Source organism: Acanthaster planci, linkage group LG21, assembly GCF_054643075.1.
Source record: "Acanthaster planci isolate LZ-2023a linkage group LG21, COTS_SCS, whole genome shotgun sequence".
In the NCBI taxonomy this organism is placed as follows: Eukaryota; Metazoa; Echinodermata; class Asteroidea; order Valvatida; family Acanthasteridae; genus Acanthaster; species Acanthaster planci.
This window is the reverse complement of record NC_141797.1, coordinates 1,364,779-1,392,079: the sequence shown is the minus strand read 5'-3', so window position 1 is coordinate 1,392,079 and position 27,301 is coordinate 1,364,779. Positions and strand designations below refer to the sequence as shown.

At 41.3% G+C, this 27,301-nt stretch overlaps 1 protein-coding gene across 2 annotated transcripts in view; it reads left to right on the top strand.

Moving 5' to 3' along the window:
* Nucleotides 1-27,301, top strand: part of LOC110983120 (MAM and LDL-receptor class A domain-containing protein 1-like) — a 133,359-nt gene that overhangs the window by 80,853 nt on the left and 25,205 nt on the right. For both annotated transcript variants that reach the window (XM_087131058.1, XM_087131059.1), the window contains exons 97-134: nt 567-735; nt 1,013-1,156; nt 2,268-2,533; nt 2,979-3,210; nt 3,666-3,752; nt 4,136-4,311; nt 4,998-5,127; nt 5,890-6,045; nt 6,564-6,826; nt 7,370-7,460; nt 7,596-7,733; nt 8,660-8,765; nt 9,685-9,832; nt 10,419-10,659; nt 11,562-11,909; nt 12,070-12,186; nt 12,721-12,861; nt 13,041-13,297; nt 13,443-13,527; nt 13,810-13,938; nt 15,176-15,337; nt 16,064-16,164; nt 16,408-16,572; nt 16,698-16,788; nt 16,946-17,101; nt 17,579-17,704; nt 18,156-18,274; nt 19,252-19,401; nt 19,568-19,754; nt 20,598-20,732; nt 21,203-21,297; nt 21,795-21,959; nt 22,818-22,947; nt 23,431-23,547; nt 24,191-24,334; nt 25,472-25,734; nt 25,872-26,085; nt 26,865-26,996. In XM_087131058.1, the coding sequence (XP_086987184.1) occupies nt 567-735; nt 1,013-1,156; nt 2,268-2,533; nt 2,979-3,210; nt 3,666-3,752; nt 4,136-4,311; nt 4,998-5,127; nt 5,890-6,045; nt 6,564-6,826; nt 7,370-7,460; nt 7,596-7,733; nt 8,660-8,765; nt 9,685-9,832; nt 10,419-10,659; nt 11,562-11,909; nt 12,070-12,186; nt 12,721-12,861; nt 13,041-13,297; nt 13,443-13,527; nt 13,810-13,938; nt 15,176-15,337; nt 16,064-16,164; nt 16,408-16,572; nt 16,698-16,788; nt 16,946-17,101; nt 17,579-17,704; nt 18,156-18,274; nt 19,252-19,401; nt 19,568-19,754; nt 20,598-20,732; nt 21,203-21,297; nt 21,795-21,959; nt 22,818-22,947; nt 23,431-23,547; nt 24,191-24,334; nt 25,472-25,734; nt 25,872-26,085; nt 26,865-26,996 (6,076 nt within the window). The remainder of the gene's footprint in view (nt 1-566; nt 736-1,012; nt 1,157-2,267; nt 2,534-2,978; nt 3,211-3,665; nt 3,753-4,135; nt 4,312-4,997; nt 5,128-5,889; nt 6,046-6,563; nt 6,827-7,369; nt 7,461-7,595; nt 7,734-8,659; nt 8,766-9,684; nt 9,833-10,418; nt 10,660-11,561; nt 11,910-12,069; nt 12,187-12,720; nt 12,862-13,040; nt 13,298-13,442; nt 13,528-13,809; nt 13,939-15,175; nt 15,338-16,063; nt 16,165-16,407; nt 16,573-16,697; nt 16,789-16,945; nt 17,102-17,578; nt 17,705-18,155; nt 18,275-19,251; nt 19,402-19,567; nt 19,755-20,597; nt 20,733-21,202; nt 21,298-21,794; nt 21,960-22,817; nt 22,948-23,430; nt 23,548-24,190; nt 24,335-25,471; nt 25,735-25,871; nt 26,086-26,864; nt 26,997-27,301) is intronic.

Genomic DNA, 27,301 nt, shown 5'->3' with positions numbered 1-27,301 from the left:
AGAATGTCACTGATGCAAAGATATTTGAGATACAAACAACCAAAGTAGACCAGCTTCACTGATAGGGCTGATTTCGCTTATTGTTGAACCTAATGACCTATGACTCTCTACATTGAGTGTGGGAGTACTGATGCACTGTAAACCTGAAATGATGTGGTGTCACATTTTTTTTTTACATGTGAGCTTTCCTATGGGGGGGGCTTGATGAATCATGTCACACTTCCCTACTGTAGGAAAGCACTACCGTTAAAGCTTCTAATGTCATTGTAGGCCTGCTGGAATACCTACGCACAGGCCATGTTCAGGTGTGATCCTCCCAATATTGTTCATGCTGGAAAATGTTGTTTGCGCATTGCACTTGGATCACATTGTGCAAATGATCAATGGCCATTTTGAAATAAACCTCACTGGCCTGCCGTTCATTCACTTACGAGCTTGAACTTATGGTAATATGAGTAATTAAAATGCTCAAATGCAGCCATTGTGTACTCAAGTAAATGCAAACATTGTATGATAAAAAGTAATCTTGTTTTATATCACTTCATTCATATCTCCAACATCTCCAGATTTACCGAAAGCAAGGCACTCAATCCAACCAATGGCTCCGAGCCAGAGAGCCAATCACAAGCACGTCAACCTACGAGATCGTCATTGAGGGAGTAACCGGCCAGTCATGGGGCGGGGATATTGCAATCGACGATGTTGTCTTCAACCCTGGGACGTGCCCAACAGTTTGTGAGCACACCTGCACGTTTAAAACAAGAAAAAATTCTAGCAGAATCATCAAACAACTTTTAAGATAGTATGGTCTGTTCATTGTTTGGACAAACACACTTCTATTGAAATCTAACAAACTCACAAAAGAAGAGAATTCTACTTAGCACTGTTGCAGATTTAAGCACGTTGCTCATTTTTCACCATTTGCACCTTCAAACTATATTCAACTAAATTAACTTCAACTGAAAACTGCAGCTAAAATACTCTTTTTTTTTTCTATTTGAAAACTCACTAGCTCAATGTACCTTTGAGTATGATCTTTGTGAGTGGGTCAACGATGACACCGATACGCCGGGATTTGATTGGCTGAGAGGAACCAATGGGAACCCTTCACTGGGTACAGGACCAACCACAGACCACACCTACGACACAGTATCAAGTAAGCCTGTCTGGCTGTTGTCGTCACAATGCCGTGTTAATACTTAAAGGGTTACAGAAATAAAAAAACATTTCGTTTACACGCAATAGACCATGTTGTTTTTGATGTAGTTTGGCCAACAGGGCAAACACTGTTTCAGTTAAAGAAACGCACGGTAGCACTGTGTCTTTTAATTTTCTACCTTGAACTGAGACAGTGTTTTCCTGCGGGTAAGCTACATCAAACATAACATGGTCTATTGCATGCAATACTGCATGTACTGTGCTGTATGTACACTGTACATGCATCGTTCTGTCAATGACGTCATCCAATCAGCCTAGGAGCGCGAAAGGCCAAAAGGGGATTTTTGTGTGGGCGGGGAAACGCAGGATCTTTTTATTCAATTTTAAGGTCACAATTAATAGGGTAAACATTAAATTTATAATGTTTTTTTAAATGCTTACGTATTTATTTTTATTTCGAAATACTTCCTGCGAACTAAATGTTTTCTGTTTCTGTAACCCTTTGAACTATTCATTGCGTGTGCTAATTATGAGTGTGTTAGTATTTGCACTCGAAATTTTTGGAGATGTCTGTTTGACTCAAATCGTCTTGAAAGAAAGCAACAACTTCAAGGGAAAACTCATTTAAGACCTTTCAGTGTTACTACAAATCAAAATTTCAATATTACACACTAATTCATATTACTACCCTTAAACATAACTTGCATGAAGATTTAATGTTACCAAAAGAAAATCCTTCATAATCTTTTCAACCACTCAGCGAACTCTTTTAACTGGACTTTTAAGCCTTGATACCCACAAGTGAACCACAGTTGCATCCCCCCCATTCAACAATTTGTTCCTTACGAACTAACTTTTTGGACTTTGAAGTACACGGTCAATATTTTTTTTCTGAAATTGGCTTCCTAAAATTTGTGTACACATCAAAGTTTGAAATGTTCCTGGCTGTTGCGGGAGTAAAAGACTGACTCAGAAACGCACTTGATTTCAGCCTCCAGTAACATTTATGATTTAAATCTGTTAGGTATTAAAGTCATTTCGATTTCTTTTTTTCAGAATCAATTTGTTCTCACAACTATTTGATATAATTCATTATTTTCTTTGACTAGACTATTTTGCCTACATCAATCCTCTGTCGCCACGGCAACCCGGAGATGAGGCACGCCTCCTCAGCCCTTTTTTCGACCCGGGCACAGACCACTGTCTCCACTTCTGGTATCACATGTACGGCGACAATATCGGATCCCTGCTGGTGTACAAGCAAGACGAAGGTGATTTCTTTGTCAGCCCGAGCTGGCAAAAGGACGGCGATCAGGGAGACCTGTGGAGACGGGGAAGGGTGACCATCTTGCCGTCCCAAACCCAGAAATTCAGGGTAAATTTTTTGGTTCCATTTTAGCTCTTGTTTGCCCCCTTGAAAAAGGAGGGGCAAGTATACATTGTCCTCTACTGTGGGTATAAAATTGCTGGAATGCGTGTAATCCTGTAAACGTGTCTTAGTGTCTGATTGAAAGTCTACCACGACCTTAGTGCAGTGTTGTAGTGGAGACCATCACAGAAGCTTACACAAGACCAGACACAAGACCTTACACAAGACTAGACACAACCTTACACAAAACCTTACACAAGACCAGACACAAGTAGCAGAGTGAACAATGACAAAGGAATGCTTTTGTTGCAGTTCAGTTGGATAGCTTGTTACTTGAATTCAGACTGGAGGTCTTGTGTTGGTCTTGTAATGTTTTGCTGGGTTTTGTGAGGATCTTAAACAAGTCTTGACTACAACACTACCTTAGTTTGAAGCTGTGAAATCTTGCCAGATCGTCTTTGAAAGCCGTGTTGGATCCCCGACGATGGGAGACATAGCTCTAGACGACATCGGCATCCGCGACGAGGTGTGTTACTCGGAAGGAGTATGTGATTTCGAGCATGGCATGTGCGGTTGGACTAATGACAAGACCTCAGACGATTTTGATTGGTTGAGAGGAGCCGGCGGTACACCAAGCTCCTACACCGGACCCTCCGTCGATCACACAACCAACACAGGAAGAGGTGGGAGTTTCAACCTTTCAGTGTAAAAATCTTTGAACGAAGTTTTAGTGATTTTATATTTCTGTTGTTGATTTAATGTATTGTCATGAATGCTCAGAAATGCTTACAGTGTATAAATGGCACTTCTTTTCTGAATTACCCTATGCGACACCTTAATATTTTGAAAATTACATTTTCTCAAGTTGCCTCCTCAGGATTTTCTCCACTTGCTCTTTTATGTTGGCTTTATCAGAACTAGTGAACGCGTGCATGCTACATCTTAGGATAGACTTCGCAGTACTACATCATAAGAGACATTTGGGATTTAACCCTAGCCCCCCAGGGTGTATGTAAAATCATATTGAAATTGGAAGATTTGGGACTGTTAGAGTTAATAGGATAGGCTGCCAGACCAAGTAACCTATTCACAGCAGCCTCAGTTGTTCATGCACGAACCCTTTGTAATTTTTCTTCAGGTTTCTATGTCTTCATCGAGACCTCTGCTCCTCGTGTCCTTGGTGACAGAGCATGGCTCCTGAGCGAGCGCCTTGATCCAACACCTGGTATGTCTTGGAATCGATTTGAGAAAGATATTCGACGGAGGGGTTCCCACACTACGTGTACATGTACATGTCCAAACAAATATACACTTTAGACTTTTGTTATCCAACACTCCCCCCCCGGGGGGAGGTGTCCGACCGTCGCATATCTTGCTTCAAATAAAGTTGCAGGCTATCCATTACGAACTGTGTCAAAAGCATACATGTACCTTAGTCATCATCTACCCTGTTCTCTTACGACTTGTCTTGTGACTGGATTCGTGGTGGGACTTGCATCAGACAGGACTACATCTCTATCATCCTGCACCCTACCTCAACTTTGCTAACAGTTTCTCCCGTGAAAGACAGGTCCTGTTGCAATTTCTATATGTCTTGCCTACCTTCAGGAGCTTGCCTATCCTTCTGGTATCACATGTTCGGCAGTAACATAAACACGCTGAGTGTTTGCACCCAGTCGCCCAGCATCTACCCCAGCAACAACACTCTCTGGACCAAGACTGGGGAACAAGGAGACGTGTGGCTGCAAGGGAGACTATCCCTTACCTCTTATGAACAGTTCTGGGTAGGCCAGGGGTTAGAGGCCAGGGGTTACTTTAGCATGAATTTGGTATTATGCAGCCATGATGCAGTTCACATTTGCAACACAAAACTCTCATTGTCCTGAAGTGATGTCACAGCAACAGTTCCTTCATTTTAGGGAAATATATGGAAACATAGTCAATGGTAAAGAAGTATTCTTTTTAGTGTACAGATGAGAGTTAAAACATTCTCTTAGATGAAACTCATTTTATAGACCATGGGGAAGTGAAAACTGATTTTAATCCAGCACATTCAAATCTGACTTTTGAAAGGTGCATTTTAAATTGTGATTTTATTATTGTGGGTTTTGCCATTACATTTACTGTCGTATTTGTAACACTGTGCACTCAGTGTTGTGTGATAGCCTGTACAAAATCCACAGGCTTACATGTACATGTACTTCTGTGGGACTCAAACCCATGACCTTCTGCTTACTGGTGGAGACGTCTCAACCACTCGACCACCAAGATGGCCTGGGTGGACTGGCTGGTTTGAATCAGCAGTGGGTAACGCCATCAAACAACTTCCAACCACGCTGAGTGTTCATTGTTATGGATATTAATTGGTGTAAGGGCAAAATCCCTAAGGGAAAATTAAAATCTGACTTTATTTGAAAAGCACTATTTGCATTGTTTACAGAACTTTTCAATTCGCGTCTTTCCGTGGCAGGTGATCTTTGAGGGCGTGGTTGGGATTGACTACACCGGTGACATTGCTCTTGACGACGTGGAAATCGCTGATGGACTATGCCCAGCGACCATTCCCCCTCCAACGACTCCCTCCCCACCACCTACATATCGTAAGTTACCCTCTTGCCCTGCTGACTGAACTATTTGCCAAATTTCCTGCTGTTTCATTTATCAACCGTTGAATAGGCCTCCAAGGGGACACAAATGTCATTTCCCACACCTAAGTAGTCAACAATTGTTGTGTCATATCTTTGTCGCGGACCGCTAATGTTTTCATCACTGCATTGTCATGCATTTGAACAAAATGAGTGTTCTGGTTTGCTGCTGCACTGAAAATTATACAAAGCAGACTATTACTGAACACAGTTCCTCATTTAGTGTAGCTTGCGCATGTCTCGCCTGAAGATCTTTACGGCTTAGAAACACTTCTGGAAAGCAAATGTGAGTCTTCAAGATCAGATCTTGACATAACAGTCACATGATTGTGGTATACCAATGAAAATGCAGTATTCCAGAGAGAGATGCTTTGAGTAATACTATTTCTTTTTTGAGTTGTTTCTGGCACCGTGGCATCGAACCACATCTAAGTATTTGCTTGTTGGTAAAGGGATCAGTTCACTGAAGGGATTGTAGTCAAGGTTAATAGGAAGGTAGATATAATGTATTTAAATGAGATTTGCCCCAATTCAACATATGTTTACTTTTGACGTCATAAAGATTGCATTTCCTGTGGTTTGTGCTTGAAATATGAAGTGGCCCTCACTTATAAAGAATTAAGGTACATGTAGAATATTGTTTAAGTTTTTGTTTCTTGGGAAACAGTGAAATGCTCTCGTTTCAGTTTGATCTTTAAGATTTTTTTTGGTTCATAGCACCCAACTCCCACGACTGCAACTTTGAGCAGGGTATCTGTCAGTGGACACAGGTTACCGGTTCAGGGGACCAGTTTGATTGGACACTAGCTACAGGAACCACAGGAAGTATTGGGACTGGTCCCGCCGGAGATCACACGTTGGGGGATGCCAACGGTGAGTCCGAGTCAAGACTAGAGCGGCTTATGTGGAGCAGAATGTTTTATACACATTGATCTTTCTTTTGTTTACAAAAATTGAACGCCATTTCGTTTTGGCGGCCAAAGCATGCAAACGTTTTCTTTGATTGCCAACAGGTGTCATCTGAAAACCTACTTTTTGTTTAATGACTGTTAAAATGGGAAAACAATTCCTTTAGTATTTAGTCAAAGTATTCGTCATTTAGGGATTGAACATTTTCACCTTAGTTTTCAACACTTTGCAAACTATTGTTCGGTTTTATATTCATAGCCCACCGAAATCTGCTTAGTACAGGTTGGCAAACTGCACACTTCAGACCATGAGGTGAAATACAAATCATCATTAATGTTTAAAATCATAACTTGACAGAATACTAGACTGGAGATTACATGTACATAATCAAATAGACAAGTACAATGAAATCTTCAGGGCACTAGACATCCATCAGATTCAACCAACTTTTTTTTATTCTGCTTATATTCCACATTTTCCAGGTCATTATGTATACATAGAGGTCACAGGTCAAAATGAGAACGACACAGCCCGTCTCTCCTCTCAATACTTCCGTAATGTGACGAGCGCTGGTTATTGCATGGAGTTCTGGTACCATATGTATGGCCCTCATGTCGCAGATCTGAATATCTACACGCTGACTTACCCAACCGGAGTTGAGACTTTAGTTTGGACAAAAGTGGGTTCTTTCGGGCCGCAGTGGAACCAAGGAATGATACACTTTTTGGAAACCGATCGGTATCAGGTATGCTGATTTACGTGTACGTAGATTTATGTAAATTTGTAAATGATATTGTCTCAGCAGAAGCAAGTAAGGATACCATTTCTGATGACCAGGTAGTGCTAGATATTGAAATTTATGTAGATTTATGTAAATTTGTAAGTTTATATTATTCTTGTAGAAACAAGGAACGATAGCCTTCCTGATGACCAATCGGCGTTAGGTGTACACATTTGTGCAGATTTATTGGCATGTTAATAGTTTTTCAGATTCTTTTACTCACTCGGAACCAAGGAATGATACATTTTCCACAGGAAGACGAACTTTATGATTAATACGTTATGCAGGATATGCAGATGTACACGTACATTTATATTGATCTGGACTGTTCGAATATTGGGAGTGGCTGTGTTGTCACGTGTTAATCAATTCGTACAAATTGAAGAATATTTATGAATATCTTAAACAAAATCACAATGACTGACGACACACTACGGGAAAGTTTGCAATGTGTCAGCTCTATCATGTTTTTTTTGTCTGAGTAAAGATAATGGCTTTTGTCTGTAGGTTATTTTGGAAGGAGTTGCTGGTCCAAGTTACCAAGGCGACATTGCATTAGATGACATCACATTCCACACAGGACCCTGTCCCGCTGGAGGTGAATCGATTTAGTATTTCTTAAAGGGAAAGGTTGTTAGGTTTATTACATTTCTTTTCAAAGTTTGCAACCACTGCAGCTGATGTGGTTATCTTTAATGACATGAGTGTTGTGTATGTTAAAACTCATTTTCAGAGCTGTGCGATTTTGAGAATGGGCTGTGTGGATACACACAAGACTCAGCCGACGATTTTGACTGGACGCTAAATCAGGGAGGTACTCCGAGTCAGGGCACTGGACCAGGTTCAGACCACACTTACCAGACTGACTTAGGTAAATCCCTTTTAGCATGGCAACCTGTAGATTAGAACACGATAATATTAAGCCTCACTTATGCTTGTGTATAATACAAACACAGTTAGTTGTCCTTAAAAGCTTTTTTTTATTCGGAATATATGAATCTATGCTATTTGCATGATATTGCTTGACCAAATTTTAAAACAGAAACTGTTCATGAATGTTGAGCACATTGGGCGGTGATTTGATATAAACCCACGCCTGCATGCCATGTTTTCCTGCTGGAGGGAGGTTGTTTCCTTATAAAAACAGGTCATCACTTCTTCCTGCATGGACCAGGTCATCAGCACTGTGAAGCAAAATATTGTCACAGTCACAAATTTTTTATTTAATCCCTCAAAGGTAATCAAAAACTCCCGTAAAAGAAACACTGAAACCTCGTAAAACAGTCTAAAAAACTGAAATTTGTGAAAAGATTTCCATGTACAGTTTAAAGAACCCATAAATTGTGGCCACAAAGTCTGTGCATGGTAGTATGTGGGTAATTCCAGACATTGGGGGTTCAATATTTTGCCCTTGTCACATCTGACTTATGATTTTGTAAGTTCTTAACGCATTTCTAATTTCCAAAAGTGATGAATTTATGCAAATTACCTGCCTAACAAATAGTAATAGTTTGAAATAGGTTCTGGTGATATTTCAATGTTAAATAACAAAGGTCAGATGTAACAGGGATACACAAATGTCACGCTTTTGGACCCCTAATTTCAGGAATTACCCATGTAACATTGCATCTAAACTATTCAATCTGTAATATGGGGTACATCTAAAGATGAATGTTGAGCAAAGCAAGTATCATCTGAAAAACATTTCAAATTAAAGACTTCATTTTGAAAAACCCCACGCTTGATTGTGGCCTTCTAATGTTTTGTTTTCTGGCAAATGTGCAATTTGTCATGCAGGCCATTACATGTATGCCGAGATGTCGTCTCCGAGGGTTCCAGGTGATGTGACTCGGCTGGACAGCCCAGTCTATGCCCCAACCACCGGCCGCTGTTTGCAGTTCTGGTAAGTGACATCAGTACTTGACATACATGTACCTTTTACATTACTGAAATGATCACGGTTCACATCTGTCCCCTAATAGTGACACCTGTCCTCAAGCAAGCATTGCAATAAGATTCAGAACTGTCCCCAAATAGTGATGCCAGTCCTAATAACCTTTATATTGAGGCCGTCCCCTAAATAGTAAAGGTGACACTGACAGCAGTGACAAAGATGACATGTTTGAAAGGCATTATTGCAGCTGTGATATGGAAAGAAAGATCTGACAAAGACAGTTACAACCTTGATCTCTATCTTGATTGAATATATGGTGATAGATCACATGTATCCATTTACAGCCATGGGGAAGGAGGAGTTGTTACCAAGAAAACTTTACTAACTAACTACCCATTTGCCTGATGTACTTAACAGCTCTGTCTCTGATCATCTTAATAGTTGGTGTATTAATAGTTGATTGTTGACAGTGATGACAGTAATATTGATGGTGGACAATGGCGATGACAATTGTCATAAAAACGACAGTAGTGACAATGATGTCGAAGTCAGTCAATGAAAAATTGGATCATGTTCAGTGTCCACGCAATGAAGAAAGCATACCACATAAGTATCCACATAAGCCTCTCTGCGCAAAAGAGATTCTTATGATGTTACTGGTAACCTGCATCTCCTTGCTACATCCGCAGTGCAAACCTTGAAATCATATATTGATTGGTGCTTTGAAAGCATGGAACCCAATTCAGGAGCTTATTCAGTAACATTATCAAACAGTACTTTGCGGGTCTAGGCATTTCCAATAACAATGATATACATCTATGTGGTATGCCAAAAGTGCCATATTTATCGTGAAACATTGAAGGGGACCTAAATAAGAGGGATATTAATAGTGATATGGACGTTTTGGGACTATATCATTTACGTGTAGGTACCACAATATCGGAGTGGACATTGGCACCCTTACTGTCTACATGACAGCTTCCAACAACTACGTTCAGCTGTGGTCCAAGGATTATTCCATCTATGATGAGTGGTATGTGGCTAAAGTGACCGTCTCATCAGTAACAGACTTCCAGGTAAAAACGGACATCGACAGCTCTTGCTGGGTTTAAGCACCAGAGCAGTCACAATTACCAGGCTGTAAAGTGGTGTAGAAATGCACTTAGTTCATTGGAATAGCTTATGACCTGACTTAAGATGAGATAACTTGTGATGGGCTGGACTGCAGTTAATAACCGACTTATCCAGTTTAGCCGAATAAAACTGAGGAAAAACGTTTGAAAGATTGCGTTAATGGAAACAAGTATGGGTTACTCAAAGCTGATGCTTTTAATGAAATTCTTGTGGATTCTATTCTCATTGTTATAGTCAGAGGGTCACTAAACTCAGATTTAAGGAACTTGAGCAAAAATATGTGTGTCCAACTTCCATGACCGTAGAGTAGGCCGTTGCCTAGCGTCATACCTGTTGTGAGGTTAGTTTCTGCATTAGAAGGCAAAATTAGGGATCGTCTGGTGACTGTACGGTCATAGACGTTACTTTTGCAGAATGTGAGGCACCAGACATATGCAACAATAGTATAAAGCATGTAGATCAAATCAATTAAGCCTGCTTGATTGAAAGAGATATAAACTCGGTTGTGGAAACCTTGTCTTGTGTCAGATTGTCTTTGAGGCAGTGACAGGCCTGTCCTGGCAAGGAGACATTGCCATCGATGACATCCGTTTCCGTAGTGATGGCCCATGCAATCCCTTTGGCGACTGTAACTTTGAGACGGGCGACACGTGCACGTGGAAAAATGCAGAGGGCTCAGTGGATGACTTTGATTGGATGCGCCAACAGGGGGCGACACTGTCTGATAACACAGGGCCATTAGTGGACCACACTCTAGGAAGTGCTTATGGTGAGAAAACAAGATTTTCAAACCAAGAGAAAATTATGTGGACATGGAAAACAGTGTAGACAAATTAATGAGAGAGAAATGCTGTCAAGGCACTTAACCCGGTGTTTATACCTCCTGTGTATTTCTTCAACAAACCATCCTACCGGTAGTTTCTCTGCTGGGGACAAGACAGGTAAACATTTGGATATCGTTTGTGAGTTTGTTTAGGGTTCACAGCTTTCAAATGACATTCAGAGTCTTTGCAAAACTTCCAAGTTGTTCCTTACAGCTTCAAATTCTCCTTACAATTCCCATTTCTTCATCCAAAATATCCTGAAAACGTCCTAGTACTTATCTAATTGTCCTTATCACTTCCAGGGATCCATCTGTATTACCTGCATAACTTTGAAGCAGGTGTCTAAATTGTCCTTCCAACTTCCACATCCACCATTTTCCTATTTCTTCCAGAATTTAAGTTCTTTTTTGCAATATCCAAGTAAATTTCTAAATACAGGCAATACTAGTCCAAGTTATTCTTAGAATTTCCAAGAACTTGAATTCTCCATGCAGTTTCTAGATACCAAGTTATCTTCAAACCTGTCGAGGACATATTCCGATTCTCACAACTTCAACGTGCAACAAACCTCTCCTTAGAACTTCCTTTAGTTATTACTTATCTTGGTAAATATCTAAGTTCTCACTTCTCTCAAGAGGTTTTCGGCTGAAGTTTCCTTAAATGTTCATGGTACATGTACATATATAAGTTCTCACTACTTTCAAGAATTTACCTGCTCTCTTTTATACATTGTCATAGTACCCGGGTTTGAAAATAGATGTAAATTTTCCTTTCCACTTACAGTTGTCCATTCAAACAACATTCAACTTCTAACACATGTGTCTAATTTAAATTCTTACATTCTCAGGTACCTATCTGTATGCCGAGGCTTCTTCACCTAGACAGCAAGGCGACTTCGCCTTCCTTATCTCAGGTGTCTTTGATGACGGCGACTATTGCCTTGAATTCTGGTACCATATGTACGGCAGTCAGGTGGGCTCGCTCAACGTCTGGACCTGGCCAATCTACTCCTCAACAATCCACAATGTCTGGACAGTCTCTGGTGACAAAGATGACGTCTGGAGAGTGGCACGGGTGACCATTTCGCCCAATGACAACTCCCCCTTTGAGTTGACATTCCAGGCCGTGATTGGGTCATCGTTTGCCGGGGATATAGCAATAGATGATATCGTTGTAAGCACCGGCACATGCCCAGGTAGGTTAACAAATCAAGCAAAAAATGACATTGAAACAAGTTACTGCCACATTGATTTTAATTAATTGACCTGTGAGATTTTCTTTTTCAAAGAGCATCACTTTGTCGAAAAGCGGTCAGTTTTGTGACGGCCTTGATGTTGTGTAACTCTTCATCACAGATCCTGTCGACCCATGTTATACAACCTGTGATGACGGCACCAGCGATTGTGCCTCGCAGGCCCAGACATGTGATTTCATCAGCTACTGCAGCAACGGGAAAGATGAAGAAGCATGTGGTAAGAAAAAACTAGACAACTTTTTTGAATCCTTACTATTTCAGTTTTGTTTCTGGGAATTGGGTTTAAGGTGGTAAGGGTGCTGGGTACTTCTAAGCAGCAGTGTTGTAGACGAGACCATCCCCAGACTATTCAACTAGACCATTGACAAGACCAATCCTAAGATCAGTCACAAGACCAACCAAAAAACCAGTCAAACCAGCTGTGTGACCAGACAAAGACCAAACCCAGTGCCAGACAAGACCGTATAAAAGACCAGTCATAAGTAACAGGTTGCACAATCACAAAAAGATTCTTTTTAAGCTCATTTAAATAACTTATGACTTTAATTCAGACTGAATGTCTGGAGCTGCCTTGTAAGGTTTTGTGGTCTACACTGACACCCTGCGAAAAATTTGAAGGGACCCATTGATCGTTTGCCAACTTGCTCCTGAAGAGGCTGGATATTAACAGGAAGAAAAACTTCTCTAAAAATCTGTCTTTGTGATTTTTTTGTAATGTTCTTCTACATTTTGTTCTAATTGGTTTCCATAGGACACCAGTGTACCTTTGAGACAGACCAGTGCAATTGGGTTAACTATGACAATGGGGCCTACACCTGGGTGCGATATCGGGGTGCCACTCCTAGCCAGAACACGGGACCTACCTATGACCACACTACACTCACAGCTCAAGGTAACAAATACTCAGCAAGAATTCCTAAGCTACCGCATAAAAGCACATAGCACTTAGGATCTTAGTATCTCTTTCAAAATTTAGACGTATCTTTTCTCGATATGTCCATTTTGTTTGCAGTTGCACAAAATTCTGACCACAGAGTTAAGTGTACTGATTTCTTCCTGTTTTGTACACAGGCTGGTACATGTATGTGGATTCCAATTCCAACGCTGGCTCTGCATGGGCGGAGCTTCACAGCCCCACCCTCCGCAACTCGGCCGCCAGCTGCGAGCTGCGGTTCTGGTACCACATGCAGGGATCAGACATCGGTGTCCTGACCATCTTTCTGGTGGAGACATACTACATACTGTACCCTCTACAGCTGACAGGGGACCATGGCAACCGGTGGAATGAGGGAGTGGCACCGATTGGACGAGTGCCAAGTGATTTCTTTGTGAGTACATGAAGTTGTGGGCTCTCATCAGCTGCTTTGTTTTAACCATGCCATGGCATACCAGTGGTGAAGTGCAGAGTTAGTTTATAACGACTCCTGGTCGCCTGGTCACAGTGAATTTGGTGTTGTTTTTCCTCTTTCCCAGGTTGTCTTCCAAGCCTATCGGAGTTTCAGCGTTCTCGGCGATATTGCCATTGATGATATCAGCTTCAGTGGTTGCGGGGTACCAGGTTTGTCAACATTTTTTACCTGCATAGAGGCCGTTACTCAGAGACCCGCATTATCATAGCCAGAATCATACCCAGACCTACCTACACACAAATTAAAATTCCTTAAAATGTGACGAGCTTGTGCTGACGAGATTGCCGGGACTATTTTGGGAATAATCATAAATTGTCTTTTTCGTCCACACGAAAACTGATGTTCAAGAATCACGAACTTGAATATGCAGGTTTCAAAATATTGGTAAACATTTGTTCATTACAAATTTTATTCCTTGTACCTGCTTGCAGAGCCCGTTTCTGGGAGTTGTGGAACAAACCAGTTCCGGTGTGCCAGTCAGGCTTGCGTCAACAACGACCGTGTCTGTGACTTCAGCGATGACTGTGGCGATTACTCAGACGAGGCAGTCTCAGTCTGCAGTAAGTCATCTCAGACAGAAATGAAAGCGCATGGGACTTCTTGTCATAGTTGTTTGAAGTTGCTGTATACGTCAGAAATCTTCCTGTGACTTTTATATTTCTGTCATGCTCGTGTGAATAACCTGTCACTGGTATTTTCATTTTTTGTTAGTGTGGTACATGACACATGATACACATATCAGGCTTCCCAGCCAACCTGGAAATCAGGGAAACCATGGAAAAGGACCTCCTTTTTTTCCAATCAGGGAAAAGTCAGGGAATTTGAGAAAAGTCTCTCAAATCAGGGAAAAATCAGGGAATTTTGTTTGTCCAGTGGTCAGACTTTCTCGCCTCTTGCCCATACCAAACAGCAAATTCTCTGGATGATGCATGGCTATGGTGGCTTTGTAGTATAGCTCAGTGTACTTGTAGTAAATGCCTCTTTCCCTCTGTATCAATGTCACAGTGGTGCACCTGTATCCTCATAAACTGCAACTCGAACACCCATTATCAGACCATAAAGCCAAAATGATGATCCTGGAATCTTTTACTACTAGGGAAAAATCAGGAAAACGTCAGCGAATTTGTTCCCATGAAATGCTGGGAACCCTGACATATTCTTGTTAAAGGGTTTGCTACCCTCCATAAGCCTGTAGGTAACTGCTTTGTCATTTTTTGTATTAATTTCCCTATTGCCATAAAGTTGGAAGAAAATGCTTAAAAAAGGCGGGGCCTCTTAGGGTTCACAAGAGAACTTCCTCCTTATGGTAAGTGAATGTGTTACCATCATGGGCATGCCACTTGTGAGTTTAATAACGCACAATGGATGGCCATTCCCAGCAGACCACTTGGTTTGACAATGTGGAATGTCCAACTTTGTGAAGGGCTGTGATTGTGGCACCATTGTCACCTAAGAAAATCATACTCTACCAGGGACAGTTGCGATGTGGAATGGTACCGTAGGCGCAAGGATTGTGATTTAAGTACCTTTGTCACCTAAGAATATCACACTGTACCAGGGACGGTTGCGATGTGGAATGGTACCGTAGGCGCAAGGACTGTGATTTAAGTACCTTTGTCACCTCAGAAAATAATACTGTACCGGGGACAGTTGTGACGTGGAATGGTACCATTGGCGCAAGTGCTTAAAGATGAGAGAGCAGTTGGTGATTCCATTTCAAGTTCCTGCTTACGTATTTCTAGTTCTCATGAATGATTTTGTTTTGTTTTTTATTCGTATCATTTCTTGTTTTCACAGATGCACCTCAAGCCTCGTACGACCGCTGCGATTTCGATTCCAACTTCTGTGATTGGCAGCAGCTACTGGACGACAATTTTGATTGGTCGAGGACGGCTGGACCAGCTAGTGGTGACCTGGCCACCGGACCACTGCGTGACCACACAACCAATGGACCAACAGGTTTGTAGCAGCTGGTTTTCATACCTTGGAAAAATTGTAAAAGAGTGACTCATAATTCGCCAAGGTTACTTTTGATGCACATACCTTTGAAAGAATCTGGAACCATGGAATAGTAACCTTCAACATTTTCACCCATATCCATTCTCATCAGGATTCCAATCTTAGTGATGTACTAAATTTAGCAGCTCAGCTTGCTCTTTGTAATGCAAACTGAAACGAAATACCTGAATTGGCCTAAGTACTGTTTCTATTGTTTATTATTATTAATTATATCTGGTAATGACACCAAGGATTCCATAAGCGCTCCAGGCACTGTAGCTTTAAATCTGAAGAGACCTGTGGAGAGGAACCAATAAGAAGCACTTACAGTTTTAGAGTTGGGAGGAAAACCACAGAGGAATATTGTGGGTCTAAACCGGGGTAGGGCCTGAAAACCCAATCTACATCCGAGCTGGGAATCAGACCCGGACTGCAGAGATGGAAGGAAAGAAGGGAGCCACTAACCTGACTCCCCTTTATGGGATCCGGAGACTATTTTCAAAATCTGAACGGGGAGAGTTCAGGTACCTGGTTTGCTATTCAACTATCATTACTCACACTGTTTCTAAGTTCGGAAAACACTGCCTGACTGTGATTTTCAAAATATTATATACTCGGCAAAATTTAGGTATGGGTAAGAACCCAACTTTAAAGTTGTTAAGTGTTCAATTTTTGTTTAATTTGTAGGTAGTTACATATTCATCGATGCCAGCGGCCAATCTGATGGTGATGTGGCCCGCATGGCAAGCCCAACAATACAGGCTGTTCAGCCAGGAGAAGACTGTCAGGTACCAGACTGCCATTGACAGACCATTTATTTGATCTTCTACATTGTGTGTTGTCCCAATTCAAACTTGAACATTTTCCATTGTTTAATTTTAATATCCAGGGCCAACTTGTTTATACACAGTAGCTCTTTGGAAAGCTTATGACAAATACACCTCAACAATTAAGCAGTTTTATCAAAAATGTTGATTTCTTTTTCTGTTTCGATTCTCAGCTTGGAATTTTTTTTTAAATTGTCTATCCAGCTGCGGCTTTGGTTCCATATGTTTGGTGACGACATTGACACTGTCAGGGTCAAGTCTTGGACTGAAATCCACGGAGATGAAACCATCCTGTTCTCTCGGACGGGTCACATCGGGGATTACTGGGAGAGAATTGACATCATTCTAACATCATCCCAAGATTTCCAGGTCAGGCATTTTTGGTTCTACAAAGCTTTGTTCCCATTAAAATTTATTGAAATGCACTGAGCGACATTGTGACCTTGAATTATTTTTGCTCTCAGAGTGAAATGCATATTTTGTGGATTTTTTAGGTGATTTTGGAAGCCATGGTTGGCAGTGGTCCGAATGGTGACATTGCTATCGACGACACATCATTCACACCAGATTGCAAGCGATCTGCAAGTATGTGAACTAATGATTGAAAAGTGGAAAGGAGAATGTTTCATGACACGTGGTTGGCCTGTGGCTGCTTCATTCATGTGTAAAGTTGTAAGAGGGATTTTGACTCCAGACTCTCTGAGAGGCAAATCTAATTCCGTCCGGTATGTCTTTATGCTAGATCCCCTCCCCGTAGGCCCAACGAGGATGCCCACGACCACCGTTGGCCCTTGCGGCAAGAACAACTGGCAGTGCGTCACTGGGGAATGCATCAACCAAACGCAGCGTTGCGATTGGACACCCGACTGTCCAGGTGCCGAGGATGAAACCAACTGTGGTGAGACATTTCATGCATGTATTTTCTATGGCAACCTGTGGCATGTTTCATCGGAACATGTTCAAGTAATCACTCCTAAATTGCCCCCTGGAGTGGTATATTATTTTGCCCAACTCATTAAAACGCCACCACTGCCATGAGTGACTTAGTAGAATTCGTTTGATCCTCTCAATTGACATGATACTACAACCACAGACCTTCATATTGTGGGACTTAGCACATGTTATTTTATACCCATGGTGGTCAGTTGTTCAGAGCTGTGTTTGTATCCAACATACTTACGTTGTTTAAAACGTTACCAAGCCATGCAACTCTATTTGAAATTGATTGTTAGTGCAAAACTACACTGGAGTTTTTTGTTTGTTTGCACAGAGTCTATTCATGGAACAAAGTTGTCCCAAAATGTTTGATATCTGCTGTTTGTACCCCAAATCACTGTGGAAAAGATTTTCATCACTTTCATCCTTTCCTGCATAGGAACCTGTGACTTTGAACCTTTGGACCAGTGTGGCTACAGTGACGTTAGCACTGGCAACCTGGCCTGGTCTCGTCAACAGGGGGCTCCATCGCTCATCCCCCCTGGTGACCACACCTCTGGATCTGGTAAGCCATAGAAATTGAAACTGGAAATTTGAATGGCTGGCCTCATCTCTAAAAAGAACTATTCATTTTTACCTTCTCAACCAACAACTGTGAAGTTTCAGTTCCATCTGACCCACGCTTTTGTCGTTATGGTCATTATATTTCATGCACTGTTACATGAAAGCCCAATCGCAACAGCTGACATTTTGGGCTGACCTATCTTCGGTAAATTAGCGCTTTGCAAGAACAGCAAGTCAAATTTCAGAAAAAAATGATCTCAAGACATCAGTGGAAAAACTTAATGTTGGCACACACAAAGAAATTGTTAAAGTCATATCAAAAGAAATGTACCGTGGGGTACAAATTTATCCCTAGCCGAGTTTTTCATGATAACACCAAACAAACAAACACACAAGTTCAACTACCATCAACCAAGGCATGACTGATCTTTTGTCTTCTCTACGTAACACAGGGTTCTTCATGAAGATCAGCCCGGGTAGTGGACTATTTGCCAGCCCTGTGGTCTTAGAGAGTCCACTGCTAAGCCCTACCAGTGCCCTCTGCAAGATCAAGTTCTGGTTTGTCAGTAACGTAAGTCTCTACTTTCAAGCTTGTAGCTCAGTCCACCAATTCAAGTCCAAGTCCTACTGGTTTGAGTTAAAGACCTCAAAATCTTAGTCTGAAACTTTCTATGAAACTAATGTTTTTCCAACTTTTTTATATATTTTTTTGTTGGCAAAATACTAGAAGAGTACAAGAATTTCCAAGGAAAACGAGCTTCATAAGTGTTTGTCTCATTTCTAGCTGTGAGAGTGTTCAACAGTTTTCGTCAATTTACTTATCTTTTAGTTTCAATTTGTTTGCCTGTATTTGCCTTCCCGAAAGGTGCATGAGGATAACAAAACGGCCGTTTTTGAGGGGATGCACATTGGGTTCTTGAGTCTCTTGGCCTCTGTTCAAGACCCCCCCCCCCAAAAAAAATCTGGGTCCATCAAAAATGGATGGAGTCCGGACCCATATATCCCACAACACTGTTTTCCTTATAACCTTTTTCACATGAACCATGTCATTTTTGTGCACGAGCAGTAGATGGCGCTGCATTACCTTATTATATAAACGAGTCCAGGCACAAACCTTTAGTTTCTTTTATGCGCACATGGAATGCACTCAATCAACCCTGGCCAAACAATTCTGCAAAATTGCATCGTCACTCTTTGTCGCTGCATGTGGCTCAAACGTGTCGGTAGTTCCCTCTGTGTTCAAGTCGTAAACAATGCTATTGGTAACCAGCTATGCAACTGCACCCCAGCACCTGGTTCCAAATGGTCGCCCAGAACGTCCAACGGGACTGGTATCTAGTTAAAATTATTCTGTTTGCGTTGGTCCAACCAAAGAAAACTGAAGCCACCATGAGTTTTCCCCTTTGCAAATCATTGTGAGGTTATTGAGCCCGCACATGCTCGTTCACACAATTTTACTGTGGAATACACATAGCCCATTTCATCTCAATTCACACAAACTTCAGTGCTGGTAACATTTATTTTGTCTGTGTTTGATTGTACATGTAGATGGTTTCTGGAGGTAGTCTTTCTCTCAAGGCAATCGATTCAACTGCTCCGTCAGAAGTCCTTGACTTGTGGCACCCCACAGGAACAGGATTAATCACGCAATGGCAGGAGGCTAACGTCGGCATTGAACGACGGAGAAACAACTTCAGGGTAAACATTTTAAATGACATTCTCTCTGTATATAAAGTCTGTAGCTAATATCAGGTCAATTTATTCGTTCAATGTCTGTCTTGGTACACGTACATATATAAGTTGTGGTCTTGTGTCTGGTCTTGTGAGGGTCTTGACTACAACACTGGCTGTTTGCTGTTTGCAGATCCAGTTTGAGGCAAATGCGGCTAGCATTGACTCTGTTGCTGTTGACGACATCACCTTTGATGGATGCGCTCTAGACCCGCACCTTCCATGCGATTTTGTCTGTGGGAACGGCGTGTGCATTCCGGATGCCCTGAAATGCGACTACTCAGATGACTGTGGGGACAACTCGGATGAAGCATCGTGTGGTGAGTGTGGACTCGCTTTCCCTAGGACAAACAGAACAGACTGTTTGAGACGTCGAAACCTTGCTCACCACCACTCTTCACAGAGCCAAAGCCTCTTACATTCAAAGGGAATACGTCTGTATATGGTGTACCCATAAACAATGTGTCTCTGTGCACGACTACGCCGGGCAATACTTCTACACAACTCTCAGACCCTCTTTAATGTTATTTTCTTGGGATACAACAATTTTTTTGGTGGGGGCTCCCCAGCTCCTTGAATGAGGCTACCGCTTATCAGCAAGTATTAAACTGCCATCCAACCTTTATGAGTCAGCCATGACGCGTGGACATTGTATAACTCTTCAGTCCTCATGAATGAGGCGCGAATCTCTGCGGTAAAAGTAATGGGACTTTTTGTTGACATAAAGATGAGTCATGCAGTGCTCCATTTCGTAATTACATGTAGTGATGATTTGTGAGTACACCATGAGATCTATCTCTTCAAGAAGAGGTGGGGTGCTGAAAAGAACCGGTGAGTGTTCACTTGACGTTTCAACTTCGATGCCATGGCCATCCCTAGGAGATTGAGTTAACTTTCACCGGTTCCTTTCAGAACCCCACCTCCTCTTGAAGAGATAGAACCCATGGTTTACCCGCAAATCCTTATCAAATCTTACTCTTTGTATAATATTACTGATGGCCTAATTATAAATCCTCTGTCTGTCTCTAAGAACGCATAAACACGGCGGTCTTTTTTGCCCGGTCAAGGTCATTCTCTTGTACTTGCTTGTGCGTTGAATACATCAAGCATGAGATTGCATACATATAGCGTGTTACAGATGCTTTACTTTTCATCATTCACAGATGACTACCGTGAACGTTGCGACTTTGAATTGGGACTGTGCAATTGGATGCAAGATTCTGATGACGACATTGATTGGACGTTTGTTCCAGCCTCAATACTCGGCTATCCAGATCACACCACCAACTCTCTCGCTGGTTAGTGATTTCTCACTCTTCCATTATGGACATGAATTGTGAAGGAAAGGAATTGTTGGGGTGTTTTTTTTCCAGGCACTGGTTAGCAAAGGGCTGAGGTCTTTAGCATCATAATGGATAGAAGTGGATTCCACAAACTGAAGATCCTACCTGCACTGTGAACTTTTTATTAAGACTCTTTCCTTCTTCATGTATTTAAGCCGTCAGCACCAAAATTTTGCATTTTTTGCCTCCTGTAAGTCTTACTGAAGTTTGCATTTTCGTAAGAACAATATTTTCATTTTTAAAAAAACTTCAGAAGACTCAGCAGGATAAAAAAGAGTAGCTTGTGACTTACCGTAGGAGTGGGTAACTTTTGATGGAGTTGTCTATAATGACCCCATAGAGGGAACATCTTTATGCTTTCTCCTATGACATCCTCTATTTCCTTGTTGCCTGCCTCCCCCATGTTATTTTGCCCCACCCCTCAGGAACCTTCCAATATATTAGCACCACTGAGTTCAACGTCAAGGCAAGATTGAGCAGTGTGGTGTTCTTGCAGCCACCAGTTGATGGATCATGCAAGGTACCCTTTCACTTTCTTAAGTTTGCAGTGAAGTCTGACTTCCATGAAACTCCAGTTTTGATAGAAATCAGTCTTTCTGTGAAATCTGAAAAGTGTGTTCGTGCTTTGGATTGCTGAAAAGTGAAGCATGTTTGGTTGCTGTGATTGAAAGTTGATATAAACAAAGTCACAAGATTAGTGTAATTAATGGCCACCATGCGATGATTGGCAAAATTTGGCAAAGTAAGGGTTTGTATTCCAACTTTCTTTGGCCCTAGATTGATTCTGGCCTTAAAAATCAAACACAATCCTCACGTGGACTGGGTTCTCAGTCCTTGTACCCAGATTTTACCCAAAGTATTTTTGGGAGGGTTTTCCTTCCACCTAAACTGTTACTTCTTGTCTCCTCTTGGCAGGTTTCTTCAGGCTTACGAGCTACAGTGCCTTGAGCACTTCTGAAAAATCCTTGTTTTCATAACCAGAAATGTGTAATAGTAATATTACTATTGATCTGCCAGGTTCGCTTCTGGTATCGCATGTACGGTGCAGCAATCAGCAAGCTTACCGTCTACCAGCGCTACTCTGTCTTAGATTTCCCGTCACCCATCTTGACCATCTCCGGTAGTCAAGACGATGCCTGGAAACGGGCGGAGGAAGAGATTGACATTGAGGCTAAATTCAAGGTGAAGACTTCATCACCAAAAAAAAAAACAATAAACAAATATTTTCACATTACAGAAGCACTGTCGAAGATTTTTTTTCAACCCTAGATTACAGTAAATGTCTTGTATGGTGTAATCTGTCTCAGAAATTTTTCAGTTGACATGTTTAATATTACCCTTGCTCTCTGGGCCCATAAACATGCCTCATATATAAACAATCCCAGCTCCATGAAGGATGTACTGCTGGATACTGTTTTTAAGGCCCAAACAGCTGATCAAACAGAGCAGCCATCTTTACCCATGTTGGTACCCACCCCTGGCTGGAAAGAGGTGAGTTGGGGTCAAGTGGCTTGCATTGTCCAAGGACACAACATGTCACCAGCCACTCCATTCAAGTCCCCAACCTGATGATTAGAAGTCAATGCCTAGCCACCAGTCCCCATAATCCATCTTCAAAGACCAGTTCGCGCAGTTGCAAAATTTGTGTCATTTTTTCTTTGAGAAAGATTCAAGAATGATCAAAATCTGAGACCCAGAGATCGTCAAGTTTTGATTTTCGTCAGTCACAAGGAAATGACAACATCATACTTCTGAACTTAATCCCCTAGAGCACATTGATATTTTGCAGAATCTTGCTTGATTCAGCGTGGTTGGAATTGAACATGAATTATGGGTGTACTTTCACCTGAAAATGTAACCTGACTACAATTTACTTTCCCAAAAGAGGAGATAACATTTCAGTTTCAAAATGAACATCAGTAGCTTTTCTAACTCAAAACTTATGGTGCCCCGTGAATTTCAATTTTTTTACATAAAGAGGAGTCGTTCAGTGCAGTTGTTAGCACTAGAAACTTTCAATATTGCTTTCCTTTATTGCAGATTATCATTGAAGGCACATCTGCCTCTGCAGCCAGTGATGACTTTGACATTATGATTGACGATGTTTCGTTCACCCCTGGCTGCGTGCTTGACCCGACCAACTCTCTTCCAGATCACGCAGTACCAACATGTAGGTTTACATTTCCAACACTTTAATCTATGTGCACCTGTTTTCACCAGTTTTATTGATGGAATCAGCTTGTATTACTATTCATAATTGAAATCAAATTATCAGAATAAAAACTCATGCAAAGAGGGATCTACAGGTGCATCGAATGAGTCAGTAGTGTTAGAGTCGAGCCCATAACTAGCCCTTTCAGAAGACATTTCAATTTCTGTAGTTGTAATTTGTGCATACACTGCCTAGCACATGTTTCTAGATGTTTGCTTCTTTGTGAATTTGTCATGTGTAATTGTATGCTTTACTCAATATTGAGACCTTTCTGTTTTTTCCTACTGTTCTTAACTTGAGTTATATATTCTTTTATGTATTTTGGGACTTAATACAAAGAGGAAATAAAATTACTAAAGAATTGGATTGTGTCTGTATAATTCCCATAACTTTTTTTCATCATTTCTGCCCTAACTGATATCTTTACTTTCTTGTCCCTAGCCCACCCCAATTGCCAGGTTGGCGAATTCCGATGCACAGACGGGACGTGTATTTCACATGAGCTGATGTGCGATTTCCGGTTTGACTGTAATGATGGATCGGATGAAGACACATGTCGTAAGTTTCTTCTGCTCGGGGATTTTTTTAAATTGGATAATTCTACTTTCAACACTCTTCAGATACTCCTTCAAGGAATGCCTTAGCATTTTATTGCGTTAATTATCAATTAGTCCTTATCAGCACGAATAAATCTGTGAAATTTCTGGACTTGATTTTTTAACCACACAGTGCACTGTTCTTTGTCTAGAAAATATCTTGGTTACTTGATCTGTTTCTATGTAATTGTCCATTCTCATTTGTTTCTCTATCTCTGTTGCATTCTGTGCCAGGTTAAAATGTTACATATTTTGTTCAGATATACCTTCAAATTTACAAGGCTCTTTATTCCGAGGCATACATTTATTCTACAACTACAACGTTGTTCAGTTTATATGGCTCTAATCAAGACTTTGAAAGAATTTCCTACCAGACAAAGACAAATTTCAACTGTAATGGACACCAACAAGCCTTCTTACAGTCATATACTCTTGAACCATTTTCCTATCAGATGCTGAACATGTTTTTAAACTTGTTAGTATCTATGATTCGGAAATTGTTATGGACAGATATGAAATTGTCTTCAATTAAAACTTGAGCAACTTATGGAGTAAACCTTTGACGGAAAGAAATGTCGTTGAAAAATTCTGTGTGCTTTCTACAGCTTCTGTGTGTACCTTTGAGGATCAAACACTTTGCGGCTGGACACAGGTGCAGAGTGATGACTTTGACTGGAAACTGCGAGACGGCAACGAGGTTGATACGTTTGGCGGACCTGAGTTTGACCACACGGCAACCAACCCACCAGGTATCAAAAGAAAAAAAACGAGAAAATGCAGTGCCCGCATACCTTTATGTTGGGTCATCTATAAACTTGGGGTCCAACGTGTCACATTTTTCTGTCCTTGTTACCTCTGCCATGTTTACCATCTGACAAGTTTGACAATGGATGTATCACTGAAATCAATTTCAAACGATTTTTATTGGTTTGGCAGGTAAATTGCAGTACTTATTCAGTCTTGCTAATTAAACAATAAATTCTAAACATTAAAAATCAAATGCCAGACATAACAGGGACGGGGAAAAAATTGGACCCCAAATTTATAGAATGACCCATAATACAATTACTACATTCAGGAATCCAGCGGTTCATAACTTGGGCAACCAAAGTATTTGCCTTGAAGAGGTTACTTTTCTACTTTGCTGTCAATCTCCAGCATATATCATCATATTTACCTCATCTGTGACTCAATCTAACAAACCTAGTCGCAAGGGACCTGAGCCGCACTCGAAGAGATCTTTGAAAAGCATCTTACACAGTCAAAAATCCTTAAAAACTACAAACCCTTATATTTTTCATCCGCATAATGTCTGTTTCCATCAAGATGCCAAACTGAGTGATATATCAAGACAAAGAGCCCAGTTTGTTTTATGCAAAGTCAAACAAAACTCATTTTGTCAGATTGAGTCACGGTTGTGAAATTATGGGTTCTCTTTCAAGCCTTAAATCTTTTGATGTTTGCCGCCATTAGACTCTCGCTGCTAGGCTCTGCAATTTAATAGCCACACTACACCGAAGCAGACCAGGGGCCTGGGGACTTTTCAAATCCTTCGCTTACCAGCATCTAACCTGTCCTGGAACACCGTTCCCATTGACTTGATTGAAAGCTGCAGTCAACTTTAAACATCTCCAAGTTCTTCCTTTCCTGCCGGCAAAGCAAACAAAGGGCTTCTTTAATGTTCAACTTACCTAGGCACTTTAAAATGGACTATTATGGCAGGACTTAATCTAACCAGGCCATCTGACTTTACTAATTACAGACAGCTGTATTTTAAGGTCGTTTTGGGTTGACAAAGCAAGATTACACGTTTCAATACCCAGGTTTGGCCTGGGTTTTCAGTGGCACCTTCACACCTCTAGTCTCTGGTTCGTTCCCTTTTGCAGGTTTTTACATCTATGTTGACGGCATGCAAACCTCGATCAACCAGCGTGGAAAGCTGGTATCAAGCACCTATCATCTGGCAGGTGTCGGCTGCAAATTAAACCTCTACTACTACATGTTCGGCCCATCCTACGGTGACATCACAGTCTCTGTCAGATACAGCGACAAGGAAAGAACGTTGGGCAAAGTGTCTGACAACATTGGGCCTTACAGCAGGTGGAACCTGCAGACCACGGACATACCAAACTGCCTGACTGACTTCCAGGTAGGTGTTTGTACCAACAGATTTGAGGTTAGCAAAGAAAAAATCCCCACTTTCATTTTTTTTTCATAAATTGGTTTAAGTTTCACCTAATATTGTAAGGGTGTAATTCGTCACAACTGCCTTTTTTAAAAATCCAGATTGTAGTTGATGTACAAGATCTACAGGTTACAGCATCGGAGTCTGGCTTTGCCGTGGATGACCTGCGTTTTGATAACTGCGCATACAGCCTGCCCACCTCGTTGACCTGCCCGGCTGGCCAGGATAGGTGCAGTTCCAGTCACTGCTACCCGGTATCCGGCAAATGTGACTTCCATTTGGACTGTTGCGACGGCTCCGACGAACAATCCTGCAGTGAGTTTCCTTAATGAGCGTGTGTAGAAAAGGAAGTGCATCGTAGTTTATTCGAGAACATTAATACGCACAAGAGGTCTGCCCTATCACAGTGGACAGAAATCAACTCACATGCAGCTCAAATCTCTGAACTAGCATGATGTCAGGTGCGTTGTTCCCGAATGACGTGGCAGTTTTGAAATATCGACTCATAAACTGACAAAATATGACCAGACAAATGAAATGATGTTAAGTTTATGCTGAAGTAAAAAGAGATGCCAACTTAACTTGACAACTCAATATGTGTATCACTGCTCACCTTTTCTGTAACTTCTGAAATGTGACTTAGGCTGTCACTTTTTCTTTATTGTAAGGTATAGTTAAAAGCATTAACTTCGTCCGACTCCAAAGTTGTTACTTTCACAAAATGAGACTTATGCTTTCAAAACTGAGATTTAAACACTGACTTCATGAGACTTGCAGTTTCTAAATTCACGTGTTGTTCATACACCTAAAAACAATCTGTGCCGCCCCGCACTAAAATAATTATTTGAAGCATAGCTAAATTTCACTTTTTTTCAGTGCGAGTCGAGATCTGAAGGCTTTGCATGGAATTTATAAGGAAAATAACCTTTCATAGGTTCTTGAAAGTTATGTTTGACATTCATTGTAAGTTTTGAAAATCAGACAAAGGGCAATCTCATGAGGGAGAGACAAGATTGAAATAAGTGGGGAATAAATGCCAGTTTGGAGAGTTCAGGAAGTCGATGGCCATTTTTACTTGGATTTTTCACCTTCAGGCAGTTACAACCGTTGTGACTTTGAGAGCGGACTGTGCAATTGGGAACAGCTGACAACGGAAGAAGCTGACTGGCAGAGAGTTCCAGCGGCGGGGGTTGGTATGGAAGACCACACCGCTGACTCTCCAAATGGTACATATTTTAGGGCCATAACTCTGGCAGTACTCAGATGGCATTAGGGCTGTTATTATAAATATTTACAATGGTGTGTATTGTGCAAGACTTTAGAAGAAGGATCATTCACACCATCCTAGCGGACTGAAGGACAATTTATATTTTCTGGTGCACATTACCCTTGTAAAACTGTGATATAAAACAATTGAGTCCACTACATTAGAACTGTGTCTCTGTTCTTAAACTGCCTCATTTCAGACCAGGTGCAATTTCAAACAAAGTTGTTATAACAGGTCAATTCCACTACTCCATTCACTTCAGAC